The 27,345-nt window shown below is 43.7% G+C and overlaps 1 protein-coding gene across 2 annotated transcripts in view; it reads right to left on the bottom strand.

The window, feature by feature from the left end:
* DIAPH3 (diaphanous related formin 3) overlaps positions 1 to 27,345 on the bottom strand; it is a 576,438-nt gene that overhangs the window by 325,648 nt on the left and 223,445 nt on the right. For both annotated transcript variants that reach the window (XM_075563000.1, XM_075563001.1), the window contains one exon: positions 24,376 to 24,490. In XM_075563000.1, coding sequence (XP_075419115.1) covers positions 24,376 to 24,490 — 115 coding nt within the window. The remainder of the gene's footprint in view (positions 1 to 24,375; positions 24,491 to 27,345) is intronic.

Below are 27,345 nucleotides of genomic sequence, written 5' to 3'. Positions count from 1 at the left end.
AAACGTATGTATCACTATCTTTTCGCTCCCAAACCCCAACCCTATTGCATTCAAGTCTATTGTGACCCACTGAGACCCTGGGGCTGGAGTAGACCTGCCATGGAGGATTTCGGAGACCGCACACATCTTTATGGCAGCAAACGGGAGAAAACAATGCCTGGAGAAGCACATCAGCCTGGGTCAAGTAGCTGCATGCTTCCCTGCCACTGGGCCCATGCTGACTCCGTGACCCCCTGTGGGTTGCCGAGACCGTTGACTGGAGTGGAACGCCCAGGCTCTCTCCCTCAGAGCTGCAGTGCTTCCAAACTATGGCTCTCAGGCCAACTTGTAGCCACTACACCACCAGGGGTCCAGGCAAAGTGGAGTGTCTGCAGAAAAGAGGAAGAGCTTTGACGAGACGGATTGACACAGGGGCTGTAGCAACGGGTTCAACCCTCCGAACAATTGTAAGGGTAACACAGGCCCAGGCAGTGTCCTTCTGTTGTGCACAGGGTCAGTTTGAACTGCAACCTAACAACTCCATTATAATACAGAATAGCCCAAAGCACATTCTTCATACCTGAACTTTTCAGTCATAGTATCTAGTCAATCAAAAGCGAGTGGTTCCACGAAGTATTGCGTAACGCCCAGGGGTCCCCTCTTTGATCAGTGAGAATGGCAGCCAACATGCTTGCTTTCGTCTAACACGTGTGATCTTCATAAAAGATAAGTAGATAGTTTTCAATAAAGCACTGAATCTTTTACAATTTAAGCCAACAGTAAACAAAGAAACAGCAACAACAACAGCAACACTGCACTGTGTGGAGAACACGGAGCCATTGGAATCCTCAGAGGCTCACAGATAGCCATTGCTCTTGGGTCAATCCCAACTAACAGGGCCCCATCGGTAGCCCCAGACTACAGGGGTTTCGTCTGAGTGTGAACAGAAGCAGCCCGCCTCATCTTTCCCCGGGGAGGCCGGGGTTCAAAGTGACAACCGTGCAGTCAGCGGCCCAACATCTACACTACTCTGCCAGTGGTGTAGCCACGTTGCAAACACTTAGAAGTATTTTCACATAGCCCAGCAATTTCCTAACTAGGGATACATTCACACGAATTAAAACCAGCTCATGTACAGGCATGCGCCTCCTCATTGCTGTGGAGTTGGCCATGACACATAGCGACCTATGCACACAGGAGTGAAGCGCTGCCCAATCCTTCCTCATCCGCACAACTGTGCCCATGCTCAAGCCCATTGGCACAGCCACGGTGTCGGTCCATCTCGCGGAGCGCCTCCCTCTGAGTCACTGTCTCTCCACTTTACCAAACGTGATGTCCTTCTCCCGGAACTGGGCACTCCTGAGAACATGTCCAAAGTATGTAAGGCAAAGCCTCGCCATCCTTGCCTCTGCAGAGCACCCTGGCTGTACTTCACCATCCTTGCCTCTGCAGAGCACCCTGGCTGTACTTCGCCATCCTTGCCTCTGCAGAGCGCCCTGGCTGTACTGCGCCATCCTTGCCTCTGCAGAGCGCCCTGGCTGTACTTCACCATCCTTGCCTCTGCAGAGCGCCCTGGCTGTACTTCGCCATCCTTGCCTCTGCAGTGCGCCCTGGCTGTACTGCGCCATCCTTGCCTCTGCAGAGCGCTCTGGCGGTACTTCACCATCCTTGCCTCTGCAGAGCGCCCTGGCTGTACTTCGCCATCCTTGCCTCTGCAGAGCGCTCTGGCGGTACTTCTTGCAAGACAGACTGCTTTGCTCTTTTGGCAGTCAATGGCACTTTCACTATTTTTCAACAGAAACGTGGTTTAACTACATTGATTCTTCTTTGGTCTTCCTTATTCAAGGTCTAGCTTTGAAATGCATAGGAGGCACTGCAAATTCTATGGCTTAAGCCAGGCATACCCAAGCCTGTAGCTCATAGCAGCTTTACAGCAGCCAAAAGGTGCGAGTCTGTGATTACACACGCACACACACACGCACACACACGCACGCGCACACACACGCACACACGCACGCACACATGCACACACGCACACACGCGTGCACACACGCACACACACACAATGGCATGGTATTAATATATACCACAACATGGATGAACTTCCAAAACACAATTCCACATGTAAAAAGCCAAGCACAAATGTCACTTATATTCCATTCCAAAAAAAGGTCCAGAATAGACTCGTCGTTACCCTGGGGTCACGGGAAGGAGAAAAAGAGAAATCATGGCATCAATGGCATCATCAGTACAAGTTTTTATTTGGCCTGATGAAAAGTTTTTGAGATGAAAGGAAGAAGTTGTTCAACACTGTAAACATTAAATGTCACTAGGTTGTTGAATTTAAAGGGTTATTTTTATGTTACCTTTTTTAATTAACTAAAAATAATCGTCCAAGGAGTAAGATTTAAGCAAAAACTATAAAACACATTACAATCTGTTTTCTAATAGTTGTTTCTGGTTTGTAGACAGTACATCAAGTTCTAGCAACAGATTCCGAGACTCTAGACACCTTCTTCCCTCCTTGCATGCATGCACACTACTAAAACAGCAGGAAGAACGGTGAATCATCTTAGAATGTAGCCCTAAAAGCCATCCCACTCTCAGCCGCCTTCACTACTATTTTTTTAAACTTCATTATTTTTTACTTAATTTCTAAAAGAGTCTGTTACTCGCTCCCAGCTAAGGCCATCAATGATAGAGCTCATTGGAAGTTAGATCATTTTAAACATCTCTCGTTCCCCACCTAAATTCCCTTTCACTTAAAATGAAAAAGGAGAGTTTGCTCGAGGAGACTGAAGTGATCACATTTCTAATGGCAAAGAATAGGAAATCACTCATTCATTCAGCCTACATTAATACTGTACCCACAGGGGGATGGAGCTTTGCCTCATAAACTTTGGATATGTTATCAGGACACACCATCCCCCAACCAGGACAGGATGCATGGGAAAGTGAGAGGTGGTGGAAAACCAGGAAGCCCCTTCCTTGACAATACAGAGGAACACCGTGGCTGTGGCACTCGTCTCCGTCACAACAGCACTGGGCTGCCACGGGCCCGCCTGGGCGATGTGCTGTGCTTCACATGGGGCGGCTGTGGGTTGGAACTGACTCGCTGCCCCCTAACAGCCATAGCAGGTGCCACAGTAAAGATGGAGACCATCAGTAAAGGAAACAAAGATCCTGCTGCTTAAAGGAGCTTAAATTCCAACAGGAAAGAAGGAGAAAAGTATAAAATATGCTTAATATATTAGTAATACTAGAATATGATCAATAATATGTGGGTGTAGAGGAACCAAGTAGGCAGACTGGATTGGAGGAAGACAAACAAACAGGTCAAAGGGCAGTATGAAACTGGCATGTCCGGTGGGGCTTCCCTGAGAAAGTGTGTCTTCCAGCAAAGGAGGTGACGATCTTAATTCAGCAAATGTCCGCATTTGGGTAGTGATGGCGAAAAAAGAGTCCAAGGCAAGAGTAGTGTTGGTGTAACTGAACTCTCTCGCGAAGGCAGCCCAGGGGGGTTGAAGCGAAAGACCGGAGGGGAAACCTGTAGGAGATGAAGGTGGAGAGTTAAGGAACAGGAGAGAGGGATGTTTCCAAAGGTTCCAGCGCTCCGAGAAGAAGGGGCTTAGTCACGTGAACATAGAAGAGAGGTTGGGTGGAAAGCGAGCCGAGAGGCAGGATTTGGGCAAGTTCGCCAATGCAACATGGGTGGTGAGCTTAGGGAATACGCAGAGCTTCTAATAGAAATGCTGGAGGTTCTAGTCTACCCAGATGTGCCTGACAAGAAAGGTCTGGCAGCCCATTTCCAGAAGATCAGGGCACACATTGCTCTGACACACAGGCCATCAAGAGTTGGAAGTAATTCAATGGCACCTGATTCTCTCCAGTGTTTAACCTGGTTTACAGACACAGCTGCCCGCCCTATTGGAAGCTTTCCTAAGAGATAAAGCCTGGGTAGGCTTGAAGGTAAACAAGTGGCCATGTAGCTCAGAAGCAACAACCATGTAGTAAGAAGCTGAACCATGTAGTAAGAAGCACACCAATCTGTGTGATCATGAGGTGTCTAAGGAATGAGGTATCAGGCATCAAAGAACAAAAAATCATATCATTGTGAATGAGAGGGAGTGCAGCATGGGGACCAAAAGCCCATTTGTAGGCAACTGGACATTCCCTTAGAAAAGGGTTTGGGGAGGAGACAATCAGTCAGGGTGCAGTGTAGCAATGATGCAACATACAATTTTCCTCTAGTTCCTAAATGTTACCCCCACTCCACCCACTGTCATGATCCAATTCTACGTTACAAATCAATCAAGCTAGACCAGAGGATGTACACTAGTACAGATAGGAACTGGAAACAGGGAATCCAAGACAGATGATCCCTTCAGGTCCAGTGGTGTGAGCGACAATACTGGAAGGGTAGAGGGAGGGTGGGTTGAAAAGGGTGAACCGATTACAGGGATCTACATATAACCTCCTCCCTGGGGGATAGACACTAGAAAGTGGGGGAAGGGAGATGCCGGATGGTGTAAGATATGACAAAATAGATTGTGATAAGAATTGTACGAGCCCTCGATAAAATGATTTTTAAAATAAAACAGTCGTGCATGCTTTATGTTTAAAAATTAAACACTATTATTGTAATTGTGATTATATACATATATATATTCCTGCACAGTAAAGTCGTGTGCTATGATTTTGTTATTAAAAAAAGGATATGACAAAAAAATTTATAAATTATCAAGGATTATTGAGGGAGGTGGGAGTGGGGAGGGAGGGGGAAAAGTGAGGAGCTGATGCCAGAAGCTTAACTGAAGAGCAAATGTTTTGAGAATGATGAGGGTAACAAAGGTACAAATTTATACAATTAATGTATGTATGGATTGTGATAAGAGTTGTATGAGCCGCAATAAAATGATTTTTAAAATGGGGTAGGAAAGGCAATAAAATGTACAGCCAAATTTGGTGGAAAAGTATATCAGGGTACTGAATAGAGTAGAAAGCTTGTACAGCAGGAAAAGGGCAGGAGAATAGATTGGGATATCTCCGCTGTGCCTGACTGCGGACAGCCCTCAATGCCAAAAGTTAGGTGCTATTGAGTCAGTTCTGACCCATAGCAACCTTATGCACAATAGAATGAACACTGCCCATTCTGGCACCATTCTCACAGGGGTTCCTGTGCCTGAGCCCATTGCTGCAGCCACTGTCAATCCATCTCCTCTCTTTCAATGTCGCTCTACTTTACCTAACATAAAGTCCTTCTCCATGGACTGGTCTCTCATGACATGTCCAAAGTATGTAAGACAAGTCTCATCGCCATCCTCTCCTCTAAGAAACCCTCGGACCATACCTACTCCAAGACAGACCGGCTGTCCTTTGAGCAGTCCATGGTACTTTCCATAGTCTCCAGGACCACAATTCAAAGGCATACATTCTTCTGCAGATTTCTTTATTCTATGTTCACCTTTCACCTGCATATGAGACTACTGAAAATATCACTGTTTGGGTCAGGCACACCTTCATGCTCAAAGTAACATGCTTACTTTTCAATGCTCTGCCCAGGTCTTATGCAGCAGATTGACCTAAAGCAATGCATCTTCTGACCTCCTGACGACTGCTACCGTGAGGACTGATTGTGGGCCCAAGCAAGACAACATCTGTGACAACCTCAACCTTTGCACCATTTATCATGATACGATCTATGGTTCAGTTGTGAGGATTTGGGTCTTTTCTTTATCTTGAATTGTAATTCATGCTGAAGGTTGCAGTCCTTGACCTTCGTTAGCAGATGTTTCAAGTCATCTTCATTTTCAGCAAGCACGGTTGTGTCATCTACATATCACAGGTTGTTAATAAGCCTTCCTCCAAAGCTGATGCCAAATTCTTCTTTATATAATCCAGCTTCAGTGATGATTTGCTCAGCATTCAGACTGAGTAGTATGGTGAGAAGATCAAACCCCAGTGCATACACTGTTGCTGATTTTAAACCCTGCATCATCACTTGTTCTGTTTGCCTCAACTGCGTCTTGATCCATTGCACAGCCCACAGGAGCACAACGAAGTGCTTGGAAATGTCCATTTTTCCCAAACATGTCCACAGTCTGACACAGCATCCGCTTCACAGCAAATGGCTGAATGCCAAATGGAGAAGCCTTTCCAATCGTTTCAAAATGAGAGCACACGAGTTAAGATAAGTATAATATTATAGAGAAGATGAATCTTCAAGTCTTATCCACGCCTACACGCCCAGGCCTTTCTTTCCAACAAAATCTCAGGCCCTTGATGCCTTATTCTTCTCCAATGTCCCAGGAGGAAGGGGAGTCCACTCAAATCTTGCCTTTCAGCTCCTACCGGGGAACGCAACGTCAAAGGGGATTTTCAACTTTTCTGAGCCTCAGTTGCTTCACATCGAAATGCAGCGAAGGCCTACACTGACACCCTGGAAGTGCTGGGCACAGGCACCGGGGCGTAGCAAACACGTGTGCTCGCCCACTCTGTGACAACCAGTTCCTTTCTCTCATTCCTTTTGGCTTCCAACAGCTGCTCTGGCCTTCTTAAAACTGTAATGTAATCAGTAATAATGAGGCCATTTTTTGGATTCACTGTGGTTGTGGGTTATGCTTATTCATCAAGAGCATATTCATGAAAACAACTGTTTCTGATCAAGCAGGCCTCCTCAGAGATACAACAGAGGGCAGAGAAGGATCTTGTCCGGGGGTCCGCTGCTTCGCGGCACGGAACAATCTTGACTGAGTAAAAGAGACAATAAAACACGAAAGAACAATCCAGCGATAAGTCAGCTGTTTATATAACAATATTATTTCATATGTGGACTATATATGTAATATAAATGATGTGTTATAGATGTATAATAAATACTAATTAATATACACATACTGATATAAATAAAATGAAAACAACAAATCCAGAGCCATCGAGCTGATTCCGACTCACAGCCACCCTGTGGGACAGAGGAGATCGTGTCACGGAGGGTCCAAATACCCTGTCATCCTTACCCAAGCTGACTGCCACATCTTTCTCCAACGAAGTAGCTCGGCGACCCATGATGCGCACTCAAATACTTTAACTGCTGCACTACCACGGTTCTCCCACACAACATGCAAAAGTACTGCCACCACACAGAAGCAGCAACATACTGTTTGAATCTACCCTCGGTACTGATAGAAAAAACACAGCAAAATTTGCTAAGGCAGGTAAGAAAAGCAACTGAGCAGCTTAAATAAACTCATCTTCATTTTTATCTAGATGATAGACAATATTAAAATTAAAGCAAGATGAAATTTGAAAAAGAAAAAAGGCCTCTAATGAATAAAATTCTAGTGTAAGGAAACAATGCAAAAGCTCTAGAGACTGATCTCTCTCATTTAAAAGCAAACACAAGCATGCCATTGGAGACTTCAACTCTGCGGGGTTGAATCTGTTGCTACAGGAGCAGAAAGCCAAACTGTCCTCCTGTGACCCGTGGAGCTCTGAAAAATAATTGGTTCTCTAATTGAAAAAGAAAAGAAGATTAAAAAGGAAGAAGAGTCCTGCTTCAGGAAGAACGGGTCCAAGGCAATAGGATGAGAGAAGGGTAGACAGGCAAATGACTACGAGCCAACGATTAAATTAATATAAATTGCTTATTGTCTGCAAAATGTGGTTGCATTGGATCTCTTTGATAAATGTGATTTTCCTCAGTGGTCAAATGTTTTTCCAATTAAAATAATTTTTATGCAACATGTTTTAAGTTATCCAATGAGATAATAGAATTATAATAGCACCTTTTTCCAAGCTGTAATGAAATGATACATCCATATTCATTTTGAAGACGCTTTTTAGGTCTAAGTAATATGTGGACCAGAAAAAGGCCTCTCTACCCGAAATCCCTCTCACGTGAATATGAAGAATAGTATTCAGATAAAAATGTATCATATGATAAAACAAATAAGATCAGCAACTTACATTTTAAAAGGTAACTAATGGTTAACGTGAGAAAATTAAGTTTTTCAACAAGCAACACAGAAGCAATAGTCTCCACAAAGTGAAAGATGAATAAATTGCAAAGCATTCTTTTTTTATTAGAACTTTCTCTTTTCTTCATAAAATAAATAGAAACACCAATAGTCAAGAATCAGTTTATTGAATGCCAATGGCTCTTTAAAATTTTAGTTTCCCAGTTTGTTTTTTAAAGTTGAAGTAAAAACATTTTCTCAGAATTTAATAATTTCCCCCCAAAAGACTGAGATCACTGTTGCATATGAACAAAATTGCACATGTTCCAATAGGAGAAACCTTCCTTAGTACTTAGAAAGACATGACATAGAAGTCTTTCTTTAAAAATTGCATTTAGCTATGAAAACAAGATCATATGTTAATAGTATTAGTGAAGATTCCAGGGCTCAATAAACACTCAGTGGAAAAAACATGATTTTAAAGTTGAAGTTGAAATGGCCAGACCCCTCAAACTGGCACCATGTAAAAGGAGTGCAAGGGTCAAGACCACCAACATGCTGTCATGGAAATATAATCTACAGGCATACAGAAGCCCTGGCCGCCTCACCCTCCTTTGACCAGAGATGGGTCCTACTCCCGAGCACCAGCATACATGCAGCCTTACGTTTAAAGAAGACTTTGCAGGTGTGGTGGCAGGTGAAGGGCCTTGAGATGGTCACAGGAGTCCTTGACGGAATCTTTCATGACTGAGGTCAGGCTGGGAGAACTGTGACCTCAGGACACAAGCCCCTGTGGTTGTCTTTACAGATGGAGGATGGAGTCATAAATCCAGCTGGAAAAGGCCAGGAGACAAACACTTCCCTAGTCTCCAGAGCAGAAGGCAGCCTTGCCCAAATTAAGGTTTGAGGCCAGTAAAATGCAGGCTGAACTTCAACCCACAGGACTCTAATAGCAACATCTCCTAGCAGCAATAGAAAATTCATACCTTCTCTCTTGTGAGCACAACGTTTCCTCCCACCTCTACCCACATCAACGAATGGATTCCGATTCATAATGGCCCTTATAGGGTTTCTAAGCTGTGAATCTTTACCGAAGCAAAGAGCATCAACGTTTTTCCACTGAGTAGCTGGTGGGTTTGAACCACTGACCTTGTAAATCAGCATTCCAAAGTTTACCCAACAGTGCCACTATAGCTCCTCTGGTAGCTAGATTGATGCAAACTGGAAGGAAAGTTAATAAAATGGACTCAAGGTTGGCCTTGACTCCTGACATCACTGGGAATTCCCCGACTTGGAGAGTACCAGACTTTGTGGTTAAATCACTTGTGCTGCTGTTAGTTGCCAGTCTTGTCAGCCTCTGTTCATGGTCACCCAGTGCACAGGGCATAAAGCGCTGCCCCGTCCTGCACCATCGCCATGACAGATTGTAGGCTCATCAGCTGACCCCTGTGGTATGTATGTACGCACTGATGTTCAGAAGTAGGGAATCAAGCCTTAAGCCTAACCCATCTTAGTCTGGTATCTTTGGGACATCTACCCAGCATCACAGCAACATGCAGCCTCCGCAGATAAGTGAGTGGGGGTGGAGAGCAAGGTGCACTGATGGGAATGGAGCCCAGGTCTCCTGCATGGAAGGCACCAATTCTACCAACAAGCTGCCAATGGCTCACAACATCACGGGCCTCATCCCTGCGGGCACACTTTGTTCAGAAGGATTTACATTTATTAATGTGGTATTCAAAAATCCATGTCTTCTTCAATTTTATACAAGGGAGGTAAAAGTCATTCTGAGATGGGTAATTTTCTCAGCATTTCAAGAGTTTTGCTCCTCTTTCCTAACAATTGGTAAACTACTTGAGAAGTCGAAAGAGTTGGTAGGAGGTCATTTAAGTGCCACCGTAGAAAATTCCGAAATGATACACAAAACTCAAAACTTTTTGAGGGGAAATAAATGAGCCTTGTAGTATTGGGGTTTTTTTTGGTTGCTGTTTTTTTTAAGTGCCACAAACATTGTCCACTACAAAGAGCAGGGCACTGTCAAAATGCTTTAAAATATTCATCATGCTACATAATCACACAATGACCACCAGAGGAGGATTGTCTTCCCCAGTGGCCAGAGGAAAAACCCACAGCTGGACAAACACCTGGGTCTCACATTCTGAGGGGAGGTGCCTCCACACAGTGTCCCACTTCTCACGGACGCGCCTCAGCATGGTGTTGGTATTTACAGCTCAAATACTTACAGAAGTGAAGAGAGGGACAAAATGATGAAAGATGGGCTTAATAAAAAACAGCAAGGTTTTAAAGGCTTTAATATAAAGTGTGGGATGAGGGTGAACTGCTGTGGGGCAGTGGTAAGGTGGCAGGAGATGAGAGGAAAATGATTTTAAATCAAAGAAGAGCACTTTAAATAAAACATAATAGAATTTCTTTTAATCAGAGAAGCAGCATGGCATAGCAGAAAAAGCAACAGCTTTGGACTCAGATCTGTATTCAATTCAGAGCAGCTGCTCCTTATAGTTGAACTTCCCTTGAAGAGTCTAACTTTTTCTCACCCATAAAATGCCTACAATATTGGCCTGGACTTGAGCACAGGGCTGTTTGCTGGGAATCAAGCAAAACAATGTGTATGAAGTCAACAGATACTGATATAGATATATAGATGTAATCACCATTGTTTTTCCCAGTCTTGATAAATATTTTGATAAATAAATGCATTTACAAGAAGTCTGCTAAAGTAAGATTTTTCAAATAGATGGCCTGATGCTGAGACTGTCTTTAACAAATTCATGTTAAGTTAGATGAAATAGCTCATTACAAATCGTAGCCTGGCCTGAGAAATACAAAATCACACACATATAGGAACAGGCAACAGTCAAATCCAGGTCCAGGCCCACTGCCTCCCTCTCACTGCTGCACAAAGCAGAAAGGCATGAGCATGACTCTACCCTTTTGGGGGCCATGAGCCCCATTCATAGTCACATGATGACTTCTTACTCTACTACATTTAAATGAGTAAAATAAAAGATAAAAGACTTCAAAGCAATCAAATTACTCATGGATTGCACATATCCACGGTTTTACGTGCAGGTTAGTAATGGGTGTGGGGGGCAGCCAGCGGAGTGCATGGCTCAGCCATCCCAGTGTGAGCACCTTGGAGATACTCTGGCTGCTGAGTTCAGGCCGTCCCATCCTGGGCAGCCTCCAGCCAAGGGCAGAGCATGGCCATTTCGGCTCTGCTTCAGGCTGTGAACAGCCTGGTCAGCAATTTGAAACCAGCAGCTCTATTGCAGGAGAAAGATGAGGTTCTCTATTCTGGTACAATATTTCTCACAGCCTGGGAAACCCAGAGGATCACTATGAGTCTGGATCCACCCAATGGCAGTGAGAGGAACAGGAGGACTCCTCTAATTAAATAAGGAAGACTGACGAAGGATTGATGTATTTGAACTGAAGTGTGGATGATGTGTACTGAAAGTACTGGGGAATGCCAAAAGAACAAACACATTTGTATAAGGGCAGCCAGAATGCTCCTCAGAAGCAAGGCTGATGAGACTTACGGGAGACACTAGTCCCTGGAAAAGCTCACCATGCTCAGTAAAGACCAATGAGAAAGAACAACATCTTGGCGAGAAGGATTGATACAATAGCTGCAGCAATGGGCTCGACTCTAATAGTTGTGAGGATGGAGCAGTACATCATTCTGTTATGGATAGCGTCACTGTGGGTCAGAACTGACTCAATAGCACCACCAGCCACAACCACTCACTACAGGATTCCTATAGGAACCCTGGTGGCACTGCCAGGTAGGCACTGAACTACTCACCATATGCAGCAGTTCAAACCCACCAACTGCTCCCTGGGGGAACAGCGAGGCGATCCGCTCCTGGAAACTACATAGGAAACTACATAGCCTTGGAAACTACATAGCCTTGGAAACTACATAGGGCTGCTAAGGATCGAATCAACAAGAAGGCAGTAGCTTGAGGGGAAACTCCTTTAGCTGGCCATGTTTGCTTCAGAGACCCAGAGTAGGAGTGGGTGAGACTACGGGAGGTTGGAATCACAGCTTCCAGGTCCTCTTTTCCATACATTCAAACCAGTTGTTGTGAAGTTAACTCCAATTCATGACAGCTTCATGTGGGTGAGAATACAAAGGGACTCCAAAGGGTTTTATGGCGATTTATGCAAAGTAGATCAATAAGCCTTTCTCCCAATGCACCCACTCAAATATATACTCAAATCATAAACCTTTCAATCAGCCATCAAATACATTCAGGCGTACCGCCGCCCAGGGATTCCTCCCACGCATTGCTGTTTGTATTGAGCTTCTGAGGTGCAGGTGGTTCTGACTCACAGGGACCAGAACAAGACTGGCCAATCCTGCAACATCCTCCCAACTGTTCCCAGTTGTGAGCCCTTGGTTGCAGCCACTGAGTCAGGGGCTGCCTTTTGCTGACTTTCCCCTTACCGAGCATGAGCTTCTTTCTGAGGGTCTGGCCTCCTAATAACATGTCCACAGTACGTGTATAAGACACCCTTTATCCCTATATTGCACTCCAATTACATTTCACTGTCTGCTTCCAGGAAGATGCTTTCTTGTTGATGCAAACAAACTGGACTCCATTAATCATAATAAATTATGAGTAATGATGCAAAGCATGCACATCCCAAACTCTTACTTGTGTTCATAAAGGACCTTTCCAGAGACCAAGACAATTGCATGGTTTGGAATCAGGAAGGGTGAGTGCAATGTGTACGCTGCGCAAATCCTCCCAAAGGCTGCGCTGCATCATAAAGAATGGGTCATCAAGACCGGAGAGAGACTCCTTAACAACCTGCCATGAAATCAACGACTACAGTATGGATTTCATACATCAATTTATAAAAGGAAACAAAATTCTTCACATTTGGCCCACTGGAAAACATCATGAGGAACAAAAAAGATTGAAGTTGTCAATAATTTTATTTTCCTTGGATCCAGAATCAATGATAGTGGAGGCAATAGTTTTAAAATGAAACAACACATTGTGCTGGGCCAATCTGTGGTGGAAGGTGTCTTAAAAGTGTTGAAGAGCAAGGTCCCACATTGAAGTCGAAGGCGTGCCTGACCCAGAAACCAGGGTCTGGTCCGTTACTTCCGCTGCAGGCAAAAGGGAAACCGACAAAGGAGCATTTGAATTAGGCTGCTGGTGAAGAATTGTGACTATTCTGTGGCCTCCCAGAAGGAACAAAGCCCAGAGGCGGAAGCGCAGCCCCAGGGCTTCAGAGAAGTAAGGAGAGCCAAACATGGTCTCTCGCAATGTGGACATGTTGTCTGGGGGACCAGTTCATGGAGGAGAACACTACCTTTGTACGTCTTCTCAGCAAGCAGAGGCCCGACACGGCAGCTGTAACAGTGCATGCACACAAGACCAGTGTAGCAATGGCTCCAAACCAAGGACAGTTTCACTGCGCAGTCTCTATCCGTCAGAACGAAGTCGGCCTCACCTAGCAGCAAGTCGGCTCCGAGCGGGTCAGAGGGACAAAACAGGACCGCCCTCCATCCATGTACTAAACAAGGACACCTAGCTGCAGCTCTTTGAACCCCACGCCTAACACGGCGATTACGCTACATGATATTTGTACATAGCTGAAGGGAAAATATATGTGCATGCTACTGGTGGGAAAGTCACAAGTACTACTGTTTCTTTGCCTATGTTCATGATAGAAGGAAAAACTAAATTTCAATTGGAGGTTAGTAAAAGAAATTGTGTGTCTTTTTATTTCTTTCCAAGTTCAGAGGTTTCTGAATTCTATCCATGGACCCGGGGTCAAGGACCCGGGCCAGCAGTTGTTGTTAGGCGTCATGGAGTGGGTTTCAAGCCCCAGCACAACGGAACAAAACCCTGCCCAGACCTGCTTTTTATTGTCTTTGTACTTTAACAAGCATAAGGCCCTTCCCCAGGGACTGGTCTCTCCTGACAACACATCAAAAGTATATAAAACGAAGTCTGGTCATCCTTGCCTCTAAGGAAAACTCTGTCCATCCTTCTTCCAAGACAGAGTTGTTTGTCCTTTAATCGACCATGGTACTTTCCATATTCTTCCCAAGGGCTATAAATCAATTGCACAGATGCCTCTCGGGTCTCCCGCGGTCCATGTCTGACTTTCAATCGCATAGGAGGCAACTGATCTACACCACGGCTTGGGTCAGGCATAACTTAGGCCTCAAAGTAACCTCTTGGTTTCAGTACTCTCAGAGGTGTTGAGCAGATGATTTACTCATTGGATCTCTTGACTGCTGGTTCCATGAGCATTGATTGTGGATCCAAGCAAGACAACAATCCTTGACAAGCCCAACCTTCTATTTATCACAATGTTATATAATGGTAAGAACACTTGTACCTAGGCAAATTCATCTCAAAAAGACTCAAAATTCATTGTTACCAAGTCAGACTCAAAGCAACCCTACAGGACAAGATAGAACTGTCCCCGGGCATTGAAGGGGGTAGAAAGCCACCCAATTTCCCCGCAGTGAGCCTGGTGGATTTGGACTGCCCACCTTGTGTTTAGCAGACCAAGGCAGAACCTACTACACCATCAGGGTCCTCAAGCCTGATGAGAGTTGTGACAACCGACGGTGTTGCCAGCAGCTTTCCCCTTCAGATGCCATGAAATGCGTGCAAGCTCGTGTTACAGGGAAACCATGTTCCAAGGTAGAAGGTCAAGTGTTGAGAAGGAATAATTACAAGGGAAATAAAATAAAAAGAAACAGCGGGGGGGAGGAGGGAAGGAAAGACCTTGTGAATATAATTATATCAAAAACCTAGTTGTGAAATTCAAGGCTACAAAATCCATAACTACATTACCTGTCCACAGAAAATGTTCCATTCCAAAAGGATTTATCCTACAATCTATTTAATGTCAAATTCCTACGCTATATAATTCAGCAAGAAGCTCCCAACATCTATTCATGACCATAACCCGGCTCCATCCTATGCCCGAAGAATGAGAAAACCCCATGTGATTCTTTCTCTCCTAATTTAGGTAAAGAGGGTTTTTTGTGCATATGGAGAGTGGGTTGGGAGTGAAAGTACAAAGGAAATGGCTGGTCGAATTTACAAAATATTATTTTTAACACTAAAATTAAAATAATGCCTTTGGGAAGATAAGTCTCATTTATGTATTCAGGTGAATCACTGGCACTAATTGTAAATGGGCATACCAAGTCGTAGATCATGATACAGACAAGACAAAACTATCTGCCTGCGATGGAAAAGAATGGGCTGAGCAAGGCGAGGCCCAGGCAAATAAGGCAGAAGCTACAGGAAATGCCGGGGGGGAAGCACTTCTGCTTTAACAATTATCTGTTCCATTCAGCCACTTAGACAGTTTGTGCTTCTTGATGCTAATTGCCACCCCCTCGCTGCAACAGTCCCGTCCCCACTCCCTCCCTGGGTTCCCTGTGTCCAGGACTCCCTCTTTTTTGTCCCTTACTGCCTGCATTCCGAGGGTTGTAGCAGGAGAAATGTAATTTTTTTTTGGCTTTGCACAACTGATTGTTCTGGGGAGTGCGTTCCTCATGGGTATTGTTGTTCACGGTAAACGTCTTGTCTGCTGTATGGCTGAGCACGGGATTCCCCAGGACTAGGTCTGCTGCAGGCTTGGAGGGTGTCTGGCAGCAATCGGCTCTTGTGGTTTTGGGCATGTTTTACAGGTGATAGCTATACAGGCACCACTCAAAACTGTAATCACAATTAGAAAATCAACACGAATTTTGAATACAGTAGAGGTATAGCATCCATCCCCCAGTCAACCCACAGCCAATCCACTCCAGTTGAAACCAGTACATAGTGCCACCCTGTTCCCCAGGGGCAGAAAGAAGAGTAGGAAGTGCATGTGTGTGTGTGTGTGTGCGTGTGTGTGGCTGTTTATGTATGCACACACGCCCCCAACACTCACACATTTGCTATATGTAGCATTTGTACTCTCGCCCCTTTGCTATATGTAGCATTTGCACAGTACACAAGAAATGTGTCTATTTACAGGGGCCTTTGAAATTACCACTACACATTCCCAAAGACATGCCATATAACTAAGCATGGGATGGAGCAGTGTTCTGGGCTTGAGAGTCTTCTGTTTCTCCAGGCTAAATCAACTTACCACCTTTATTCTTTCTCTTTAGGTCTATTTTCTCTAAAGGTTTCAGGCTAAATTTATGTGTCCTTAGCAACCCAGTAGAGAATACAATACAACTAGTAAAAAGGAGATATTTTCAAATGGTGAAACAAGACATTGCGAACTATCTCATAATTGCCTGAGGACTCTAGGGTGGTGAAGGCCATTTGAATACGTAACAGATCGTGGGTTGGAACTGACTAGATGGTACCTAACAGCAACAACAACATAGGGGTCTGACGTTCCGTCCATTTCCCCCAACCCCACCCCCCGTGCCCACCCCACTTTAATCCTATAAGGTTCAACGACGGACAAGAACTCTCGAGAATTATTTAATTCTCCACTAATTCTCCTCCTAATCTTTCAGAAGAAGTGATTGTTACAATTCCCTTTTCAAGAAAAATAATGATTTAAAAGAAAAATTTTTTAAAGAAAAAGAATGATTTATAAATTATCAGGGCGGAGGAGGCAGGGTAAAGGAGGGAGGGTGGAAATAAGGAGCTGATATCAGGGGCTCAAGTAGAAAGCAAATGTTTTGAGAATGATGATGGCAAAAAATGCACAAATGTGCTTGACACAATGGATGTATGTATGGATTGTGGTCAGAGTTGCACAAGCCCCAATAAAATGATTTTTAAAAAATTAAAAAATAAAGCTGAACATATTAAAAACTAGAACAACAAAATTCCCTTTTCAGAAACCTTTTGAATGTTTAAAATACCTTGCACTCATTTTGACATCATCTCTTATTAATATTCATTCCCAAGAAACATATTCATGTTGTAAATCTTAATGTAGGCTTGGAATGTAGTTTAGAACTTTTTTTTTAATATATACACTTTTGTTCATGCTGAGAAATAAACTGTGTTTGAAAGACAAAGTGACATCCTGACAACACCAAGTCCTTGGCATCATCTGTGCTTCACCACTCCTGACCTTACATTGTCCACTCAACTACGGTGTCAGAGATCTCAGCTCGCCTTACTACACTGTCCACTCAACTAGGGTGTCAGAGATCTCAGCTCAATTTACTGCACTGTCCACTCAACTATGGTGTCAGAGATCTCAGCTCCCCTTACTACATTGTCCACTCAACTATGGTGTCAGAGATCTCAGCTCGCCTTACTACATTGTCCACTCAACTACGGTGTCAGAGATCTCAGCTCGCCTTACTACACTGTCCACTCAACTATGGAGCCAGAGATCTCAGCTCAACTTACTACACTGTCCACTCAACTATGGAGCCAGAGATCTCAGCTCCCCTTACTACACTGTCCACTCAACTATGGAGCCAGAGATCTCAGCTCCCCTTACTACACTGTCCACTCAACTATGGAGCCAGAGATCTCGGCTCGCCTAACTACACTGTCCACTCAACTATGGAGTCAGAAATCTCAGCTCCCCTTACTACACTGTCCACTCAACTAGGGTGCCGGAGATCTCTGCTTGATTTGCTGTTAAGTACATAATCTATTAACTGTTTCCTTACACCATAATCGTTCATTTGAGAAATTATTTATATACCCATTTATTGCCCCTATTTGACAAATATGACACACAAGTTACAAAATGTGATTACTTCAGAAAGCTTACAATTGTTGACTCAATAAACCAGTCTAACTGAATTAGAGTATTCATGTACCTGGAGTAAGCCCTTTAGTCCCTATTAGGTTAACATTTTATTAATAGTAAACATAATTAATATTAATTTTGGCTAACAAATCCAATACCAATAACCTATAAGTGTACTATAATCTATTTTGCAACAGCCTGTAAAAATTAACCAACATATGCTTCCAATCTGCTAAAAAATATAAGGTCATTAGCATTATTTTCATGATACCAAATGTTCAATATATGAATATTGTGATGAAATTTCCAAGAGATATACAAACAATGTTTTATATAACCTTGTTAAGTCTTAACAGATGCTAAAGATAGTAAACTATGAAAAACTTTTCTAAAACCCAAACAAGCATTTGCTGTTCTACACTTCAAGCTTACACAACTAAGAGCTTCACTGAGCTTCATTAGAACTATGAAAGAGAACTCATGCAGAAACCATGGTAGCCTTATTCACCACAATGTCCCCCATACCCAATACAAGTTCCAACACACAGTGAGCACATTTGGTGGATTGAACAGTGAAAGGTCAATGTAGGAAGGAGAAAAAATGTAGGGAAATTCAATGAGAGGAGGAATAAGAAGAGAAAAGAAAAAAAATGATCTGGAAATATGTCCATATTCTTTCTAGCTGAATTTAAAATAAGGAAAGCAGAGATGTATCTCAAAACTTGTAATTCACCAAAGTAAAATCCCATAGCGATATATGTCACGGCAAAATAACATCAAAAAGAAGACGTGATAAGTATGCATCTCTATCAGGAAAATATGTTGCTTATGTGCTTTTTCCACATGAAAAAGCTTAGAAAGCTGTTCCTATATTATATAAGATAACCGCTCAAGAAATTTTTCCATAAGACTAATGTTATAAATGGTCACAGTGAGAAGTATAGGTTAAAACACTAAGCAAGGAAAAGCCAGCTGAATAAAAAATTAGAGAAATAAAGAAATTCAATAGAAAAATCCAAGTTATAAGTAGCAAAATGCTACCCTACGGGTAGGGGGGGCAAGGTGGCATTATGGGCTCTTCGGATGGTTTGAATGTAACAGAGAGGAGGACAGAGGGGGCCAACATTAGACAAGACAACAGGAGGACGGCTCAGGCCAGGAGTTGGCACATTATAGATGTTTAAGAGAGATGGTTTTTTCCTCTTCCAACTTGGGATGTATGAGATGTGGAAAACCCAGTACTCCTAAAAGCCAGAAAAGAGCAAAGTTGTAAGAACATATGTAATAACACAGAATCTGTGAGAGAAAATTTCAAATATCTCTTTAAAGTGGCTGGAGGCTGTTCCTTATTCTTACTATCTCTTTCAAAAATTTAGGAGACATATAAGATTGGCACTGACCATTCTAGATGTCTGGGATGGTACATCCCCTTTTGTGAGCAGAAAAAAGCCCTGGGTTTTAGTACAAAGAATTACTACAGTAAAAACCTCTGCCCTTCCCTGCTTAGTTGGGATACAAACCAGCAATAAAAATCACTCATGCAAACTGTAACTTTATCCTCCCACAGTCCTTGTCTCATCTTCTCCGCATTTGCTAGAGAGTGGAAAAGCAATTGCCATCTGTCTTGGGCTGAACAATGAAAACCAGGTTTAATTTGGGGTTCTGCAGAAATTACAAAATAGATTTAAATAGAATTACCTGTGAATCAGGCAAACGTTAACATCTTGACCTAATGCCTCCGCAGGCAGGCCGCAGCTAGACAGCATCGGGCAGCCTGTCCTCTCAACAGCCCTCAGTCATTCATGCCTCGGTTTGCAAGACACCATTTTCTTATTTTTATTCCCATTTTAATCTTTACAATAAAATACCAGGAGGCTTTAAAAAGTTGGTGAAAAATGGGGTTAAGGGATAATGGCATTTTTCTAAGAATTTTTGAAGGCCCGTTGCATATATATACAATCCTCTTTTTGTCTGAAAACAACAAAAATCTTTGCCAAAATACCGAACTACCTGGTCCTCCTAGGTGTCAAGTCAACTCTAACAAATGCCGGCCTATGGCGACATCAAAGGGTTGGGCTTGGGGCTGGATTTTTGGATGTAGGTTGCCAGATTTTTCTGTCTTGTGTGTTAGTCTGGCAGCTCCACTGAAACCTGTCCATCATCAATGCCAGTGGTGTTGCTTCAAGTGTTGTAAACACATATAAGTCGTCACAGTACAACACACTGACACGCTGGGGATGTAGTGGACGAATGCGTTGGGCTGCGCTCCCAGGGACCAGCAGTGGGAAACCAGCAGCAGCTCCTCAGCAGAAAGGCCGGGCTTTCCACTCTCCCATCAACAGTTACAGTCGCTAAGAGTCAGCAGTGAATCAATGGCAGTGAGTTCGGTTTTTGGAGGCTCAAAAAGCACACATAACACCAAAAAACCAAATCCATTGCCACTGAGAAGACCTCAACTCATGTCCACACAACAGGACACAGTAGAATAGGATTTTCAAGCCTGAAAATCTTTGTGGAAGTACCGTATATACTCAAGTATAAGCTGACCCGAGTATAAGCCCAGGTCCCTAATTATTACCTGGGAAACCAGAAAAACTGACTCGAGTATAAGCCTAGGGTGGGAAATGCAGGATATGAATTAACACAGAGACCAGAGGGGAGAGACGGAGATCAGCCACAGACACATCCTTACCAGTTCAGCCGCCGGCGTAAGTGAATCACTGCGGATGCTTCTGCGAATTGGAGCCACCTACGTCACAGGACGGCTCTGATTGGTTAGACGAATCTGATTGGTTGAGTAAACAAACATTCAAAGCCCTGCAGCATCAGCGGGGCTTTGAATGAACAGTGGGAGAACGGCAATCACCCGCGGGATGTTACACCTCGCTGGGGTACCATTGAGCCGTGTATAAGCCGAGCCCCAGTTTTTCAGCACATTTTTTGTGCTGAAAAGCTCGGATTATACGCGAGTATATACGGTATTTATTATTTTGTGGAGGACTGTCACAGCTGGCTCCTGCAGACCAAGTGGCTATTAGGTTCGAAATGCTAACCTCTCAGCAGGCCATCACTTTTGCCAGTCAGGGTTTTCTAGAGACCCTGGTGAGGTTCTCCAACAATGTTTTGTAGGAATTGGTCTTTAGGAACCCTGGCGCTATAGTGGTTACCCACAGGGATGCTAACCACAAGGTCAGTAGTTTAAAACCGCCAGCCACTCCACAGGAGAAAAATGAGGTTTTATGCTCCTGTAAAGAGTTAGTCTCAGAACCCCAGTGACAGGTCTACTCAGTTCCACAGGGTCACAATGGGCTGGAATTGACTCAGTGACATTGAGCCTGAGTGTTTGAGATTTTAAAATGTGGAGCTAAAATAAGAGCCCCCGCTGCACAGGTTCTTTCCCGCTGGCATGATGCAATCTTGGCATGCCTCGGAGCACAGCGCTGGTCTTCCCCGTTTCTCTGCTCAGCCTGGAAAAATCATCCACTCGCACAGGAAAATGGGGAAGCCGCCTTTGAACTGAGGCAAAAGAAGCCGTAGGCTGCATCTAGGCCCAGTGAAAAAGAGATGCCAGGCGGAGGGGCCAGCTTGTCCAAAGGCAGAAAGTGACAGAGCACAAAGTATCCAGAAAATCGTCACATTACCTCACCTCGATCTTCCTAACTAGTATCGAATTGAGCAAATAGACCTGGTTGTTGTTTTCTTTTAACCTTGAATCTCAAGGCTAAAGTTAGATGACTTAGGAATTTTTTAAAGGTCCAATTATTTCATTTAGGGCTAACACTACAGCTAAATTAAAGACATGCTAACAAGTTTCCCTTTTGAGCCTCATTAATTAAGAAAGTAATCAGAGTGAAGAGGGAGAGAAAGAAAGAAAGTAGCGGCATGGCAGGCATCTCTAAAATAGCTTGAGGTGCTGCCATTTTCACCTGTAAGGAAAGCAAAGGGGAACTCATCAATTCCAGATTAGGAAAGCTGAAATTCTAAAGTGTTTTACATGTAAATACCCCATTTTAACTGCCATATATTTTCCTTGATTGCCTGAAGAGTGCACTAATGTTATTCGAAGCAGAATTTTTGATTCTTCACAATCAAAAGGTAAAATTAAGATCTGCTTACTTCACCAATTTTGGGAGAGTAGTAAGCTTGGTGGGAAAATTCTCTGCATTTGAAGATCTAAATATATCATTTTCATATTTTAGACAAGACCAGTGGTACTCAAAAACATCTGTTCAAGGCTTTGAATTTACCACAGATTTTGTAAGGTACCTTAATCTACAATTATCTTTTGGGAAGACTTTCGATGGTAATTTACAATTGTTTTTGGAAAGCATTTCAAAGGAATTTAAATGGGTCGGCACATGCTCTGATTGCTGTGGAGATCCAGTTGAGTCCAATAGATAAGTGCTGAGCAGAGGACACAGTAGGCACTTGAAGAAGTCAATTAATCCCCCTTTCCACAAAGCCCTCCTGCCTCCATCCTATCATCTCCCTCAGCTCATTCTGTGTTCAAGGACTCCGGGAACATAAGAAAGTTCAAGGACTCCGGGAACATAAGAAGCAAAACGGTTTCTTTTGAAAATTAAAAGGCAATGATTGAGCTAAGTGGCTGTGTTATAGACTTAAAATGTACACTTTATGTAGCGCTTAGACGGCAACTTAATGGTATATGTGGATATCACCCTTGAAATGCAAGTGGTAGGCCCAGGAGATTTGATGGAATAAATACAATTTTCACATAAGATTAAAACTTTATAGATACACATACCCATACAAATTTTAAAATCATACTGCACAGGTAAAAGCTATCATAAAAGAATTTTCAAAAGAAACACCTTTTAATAAAATATCCTCTCGTCTCTTCACGCACGTCTATCTCAAGCTGTGGATATTCATTTCCTAACTTGGAAGACACTGGATAAATATAATATTTCCATCTCAAAATTAATTCCACTTCTTTGTCAGTAAGTCATTCTCTGGCGGCTTGTGTGTTACTGTGAGGCTGTTGCAGGGGCGTGCGGCTCTGGCGAACAGGTCTCCGTGGAGCTCCCAGACAAAGACAGACCAGCAAGAACCACCTGGGGATTGACTTACAGACAAAGTAGCCCAATGAAACACAAGTGTCAAAAAGAAAACATGTCACGTGAAGGATGTCAGCGCACTTGACCTAAGTGGTGGTATTCTGAATCACTAATATCGAGAGTCCCAAGGACTCTAGCAAAACAAGCGAATCTGTCGTGGAAGAAACACACAGCTAGAATGCACCGTGGAGGAGAAAACATAGAGATTTCAGCTCACATACTTCGGACATGTATGCTACGCGAGGCCAGTCCCTGGAGAAGGACAACAATGCTTGGTAAAAGAGAGGGGCAGCGAGAAAGAGGAAGACTTTCAAGGTGGTGGACTGACACAGCGGCTGCAGCCATGGGCTCAGCCACAGAAACAATTATGAGGATGGTGCGGGCCAGACAGTGCTTGGTTTCGTTGTGTACGGGCATTACAATCTGGAACCAACTTGACCGTAGCTAACAACAACATTTCTATGTGAAAGCTGGATAACAAATCAGGAAAACCTAAGAAGAATCGATGCATTTGAGTTATGTGGTTGGTGAAGAACAGTAAAAGCACTATGGACTGTCAGAACAACAAGCAAATCTGTCGCGAAGGAAGGGCAGCCAGAAATTTCTCTTAAAAGTGAGCATGATGAACGTTGTCTCACATGCTTTGGACATGTTATCAGGAGGGACTCGTCTTAGAGAAGGACATCAAGCTAGGCAGAGCGAGGGCGAGAAAATAAAAAGACAAAGCTCCTCGAGATGTATTGGAAGGATGGGCTCAAACACAGTAACCGTTGCACAAATGCTGCAGGGCCAGGCAGCATTTCCTTCTGCTGTGCACAGACGCGCTCTGCATCTGCACCGAGGCCATGGCATTGACAACTGTGTGGTAGTCATCTTTTTATATGAATGTTGGTGAAATTCTGACATGGGGAACACTAACATGCAGTTTCTAGTGCATTGGTCATTTAGTGGTAGATTCCTCATCTTCCTTCCATGCAAGAGACCAAGCTTCATCTCCTAGGCATTGCACCTCAGTACCGGTAGAGGTGTGCATGTTGCTTAGACACTGGACCGGTTTTAACAGAGATTCCAGATCGAGAAAAATGACCTGGCGATCCACTTCCAAAGAGCAGCCCAAGAAAACACTCTGGATTACAGAGGCCCAGTCAACAATCCATCAAGGGAATGGTGTGGGCCAGGCAATCATTTGTTCGACTGCACATATGTGGTCATCAGAGGTTGAAGACCAACTCAACGGCGAGGAAATACAACAAGGACTAAAGAACTCGAGTTTTCGCATCAAACTTTTCATTGTAAACATCCTCCTTTATAAGCACAGGCTTAATGCCAAGGGAGCACATGCAAAGAAAGGTATCATATGGAAATGTTTATAAAACTTTGTGTTCATCGTGTACATTTAAAACACTGCTTCTTGGACTTAAATGTAAAACGAGATCTGATCGTTTGTAAAACTTCATGATATTTGTTGACGTTAGATACCTGGGAATCGCTTCTGACTCCTAGTGGGCCCACACTAAACAAGCCAGAGGGCGCATTCATGATGGGACTTTTTAGAGATCATTAGATAAAAAAATAGCAGCATCAAATTAAAAATAAAATGAATTCATGACTAGCCAAGATGCGAAACATACCTTTTTGTTGGCAAGAAAATGTATTCTCAAGTTTACTGAGCAAATCCATATTTTCATACTGATTTTCATTTACTTTTATCCAAAAACAGTCTTCAGACATATCTTGAGGTCTGATCTGCAGGCAGAGAGAAGACAATTCCACAAACAGTTGACTATTTCACCTGAAGTCCAAGTCCAAGGCCCCACCAGCTCTGCCCGCACATATTTATGAACCGAGTCCTGTGAGACGCTTCCTTCAAGGGTGCTTCATGCAACCACATAGTCAGCAAGGATGCTAAGGTTTTGTTGAGGGAGGGGGGATGCTCCACAGTTAAACAGCCAGAAACACACAGAATGAAGCTCAGCTTGCTGCTTCTCACTTACACTTCTCAGAGTCCAACAGGAGTCACCTGTGTGCTGACTCTTAAGGGCCTGATAGAATTACAGAACTTGTCCCAAGTTGAAGAGGCTGTGAAATGCAGGTCATCTGGCATAAACCAGTCAGAAAGGACCACAGTCTGGCAAAGCCACAGAAGCAAATCACTTGATTGTAACCCGTTCTCAGGAGACATTTTAATAAACAGAAGAAATTGACACTTTAGAATGTGATTCAGACCAAGTCCTTTGCCCTTGAGTTGAATGCCGTCGCTCAGTTCTACTCTAGGAACCCGAGTAGAGTTGTCACGAAGGATCCCCACGGCCACACAGACCTACGGAAGCAGACTGCCACCGCATGCTCCGGAAGGATGGCAGGTGGATGCCGACCATCTACATTTGCATTGTTAGCCAAGCCTGTCAACGACCACACCCAGCATGCATTAAGGAAGATCATAAATAGCCATGTTTGCGGAACAAATTAGAGAAGGAAGGGAAGAAAGAAGGGCAGAGATGGTCAGTCCCTTGTCCTACAACAGTATGGACGGCGAAATCCCTTCCCTCTATCCCCAACCTGATCGTGAACTCCTCCCCTAGCCTGAGAACCATGAATGTATCAGCAAATTGGACCACCTCACAGAAAACATAACAATTCCTGCCACATGACATTCCGTTTGGCAGTGCAAAGTGACTGACACTGAACGTCCCGATACTCCTTCTAACCCTACAGCCATCTCATAATGACCCCATAGAACATGGTTGAATTGCCCACTTGTAGGGTTTCCAATGCTATCATCTTTACGGAAGCAGACTTCCACATCCTTCTCCAGCAGAGTTGCTACTAGGCTCAACCCCAGGCCTTGCGGTTAGGGGCTGAGCGCTCGGCCACAGAGCCCTCGGGGCTGCTTCAAAGTCCCATGAATCTACAACGAACCCACAGCCGTCAAGTCCGTTTTGGTGCAGAGCAACCCTATGGGGCAGAAAAAGACTGTTCTATAGCATTTCAAGATTGTCACTCTTCCCAAGAGCAGGCAACCTCATTTTTGTCTTATGGAGTAACTGGTGACAACCGCATTTTTAACTCATTTAACTGGCTGACAGGTTTCAAGCAGGCACCTTGAAGTTAGCACCCCAAAGCCAAACTCACAACACCAACAGGGAGTCTTAACAGTGACCCACACACAGGATTTCCAAGACGGCAAGTCTTTATAAGCATAGACAGCCATCAAGTAGATTTCAGCTCATGATGACCCTACAGGACAGGGTAGACAGTGCCTGTGAGTTTCCAAGACTATAAGTCTTAGTAGGGGTGGAATGCCTCACCATTCTTTCCCAGAGCAGCTGGAGTTAGCAGAACAATGCGTAGCCACGATGCTATCAGGACTCCCCAAATGCCCCATAGGGTCTGTGGGAGTTACATAATCTGTTGTCAACTTGAGCCTTAAGAGTGAAGGGGTGGAGTTTAGCTTGAATCAGGTCACAGCTTGAAGACCTCTAAGAACCTATAAGGAGATAAATAGCTTGCTGGAGGTGGGACACTCATTCACCCCCAGTGAGACATTCCTGCCAACAAGTCACATGGAGCTAAGCTAGATGCCTGGAGCTGAAGGAGCCATGTAGAGACACACAGCAGCACTGAGATGCTTCCACTGCCACTGGATCTACAAGACTTACCACCCACTGGCCTGTGATCTTTTATATTTGGCATCCTTTCATGTGCCTCCTGAAGAGGACTTTATAGATTGGCACCGGGCATATGGGCTAATATCAGACTATGGACTCGATCTGGACTGGGCTGGGATGATTTCTCAATATTCAATTGCTCTTGTATATAAAGCACTTTCTTATAAACATGTGTGTCTACGAATTTGTTTCTCTAGTCAACCCAGATTAAAATGGGGTCCAATAAATTAAGAGATTATTGGCTACATATAAAAAAAATTCCAACCCCAACCCTCTATACTACCCAGCTTTTATTCCACGTCTACCATTTTTTACATGCAGGGAGCCCAGTGAGCCTGGAATAGGGGCCTCATTCCCCGTGGGTGCAGAAATCCTCTCCGTACTTCAGAAAGTTGAAAGAAAAAAAACTGGAAAGCAGACAGAGTAAGGCAAACAGTGGAAAACTGGGGCCCGAGAAAATAGGATTTTTCCTCTCCTTTCTTATTGCCTCATTCTATATATTTGATACCATTTCTTGTCATCAGCTGTACAAATCCTAGAGACTAAAGATTTTCATCGATATAATGCACCTGGACAAAGGAACACTAACATGTGGCAGAATCAACTCACCAGAAATGCATTAAAGTAAACCAGTAAGCTAGGTCAGCCTGCAAAGCAGATTTAAGTACTAGTTCTGTTTACCTCAGAAATTATGGTAGAATTTCTCGAAACTACATTCGTAATTGGGATCAATGCCTTAGTTACTAACTTGCTATTCTTAATCTAATGTTGTCCATTCCACCAAATGCCAAAAGTCAGTTCTGACACATAATGTGTCTCCTGGCGACCACCCTAGGGCTTCAATGGCTATAAGGCTTTACCGAGCAGAAAGCCCCCTCTTTTTCCCTCGGAGCAGCTGGGGGGTTCAAACTGATGACCCTGCGATGAGCTCCC

Source organism: Tenrec ecaudatus, chromosome 11 (genome assembly GCF_050624435.1).
Source record: "Tenrec ecaudatus isolate mTenEca1 chromosome 11, mTenEca1.hap1, whole genome shotgun sequence".
NCBI classification, from domain to species: domain Eukaryota; kingdom Metazoa; phylum Chordata; class Mammalia; order Afrosoricida; family Tenrecidae; genus Tenrec; species Tenrec ecaudatus.
Note: the sequence above shows the minus strand (reverse complement) of the source record. Positions and strands in the feature narration are given on the sequence as shown.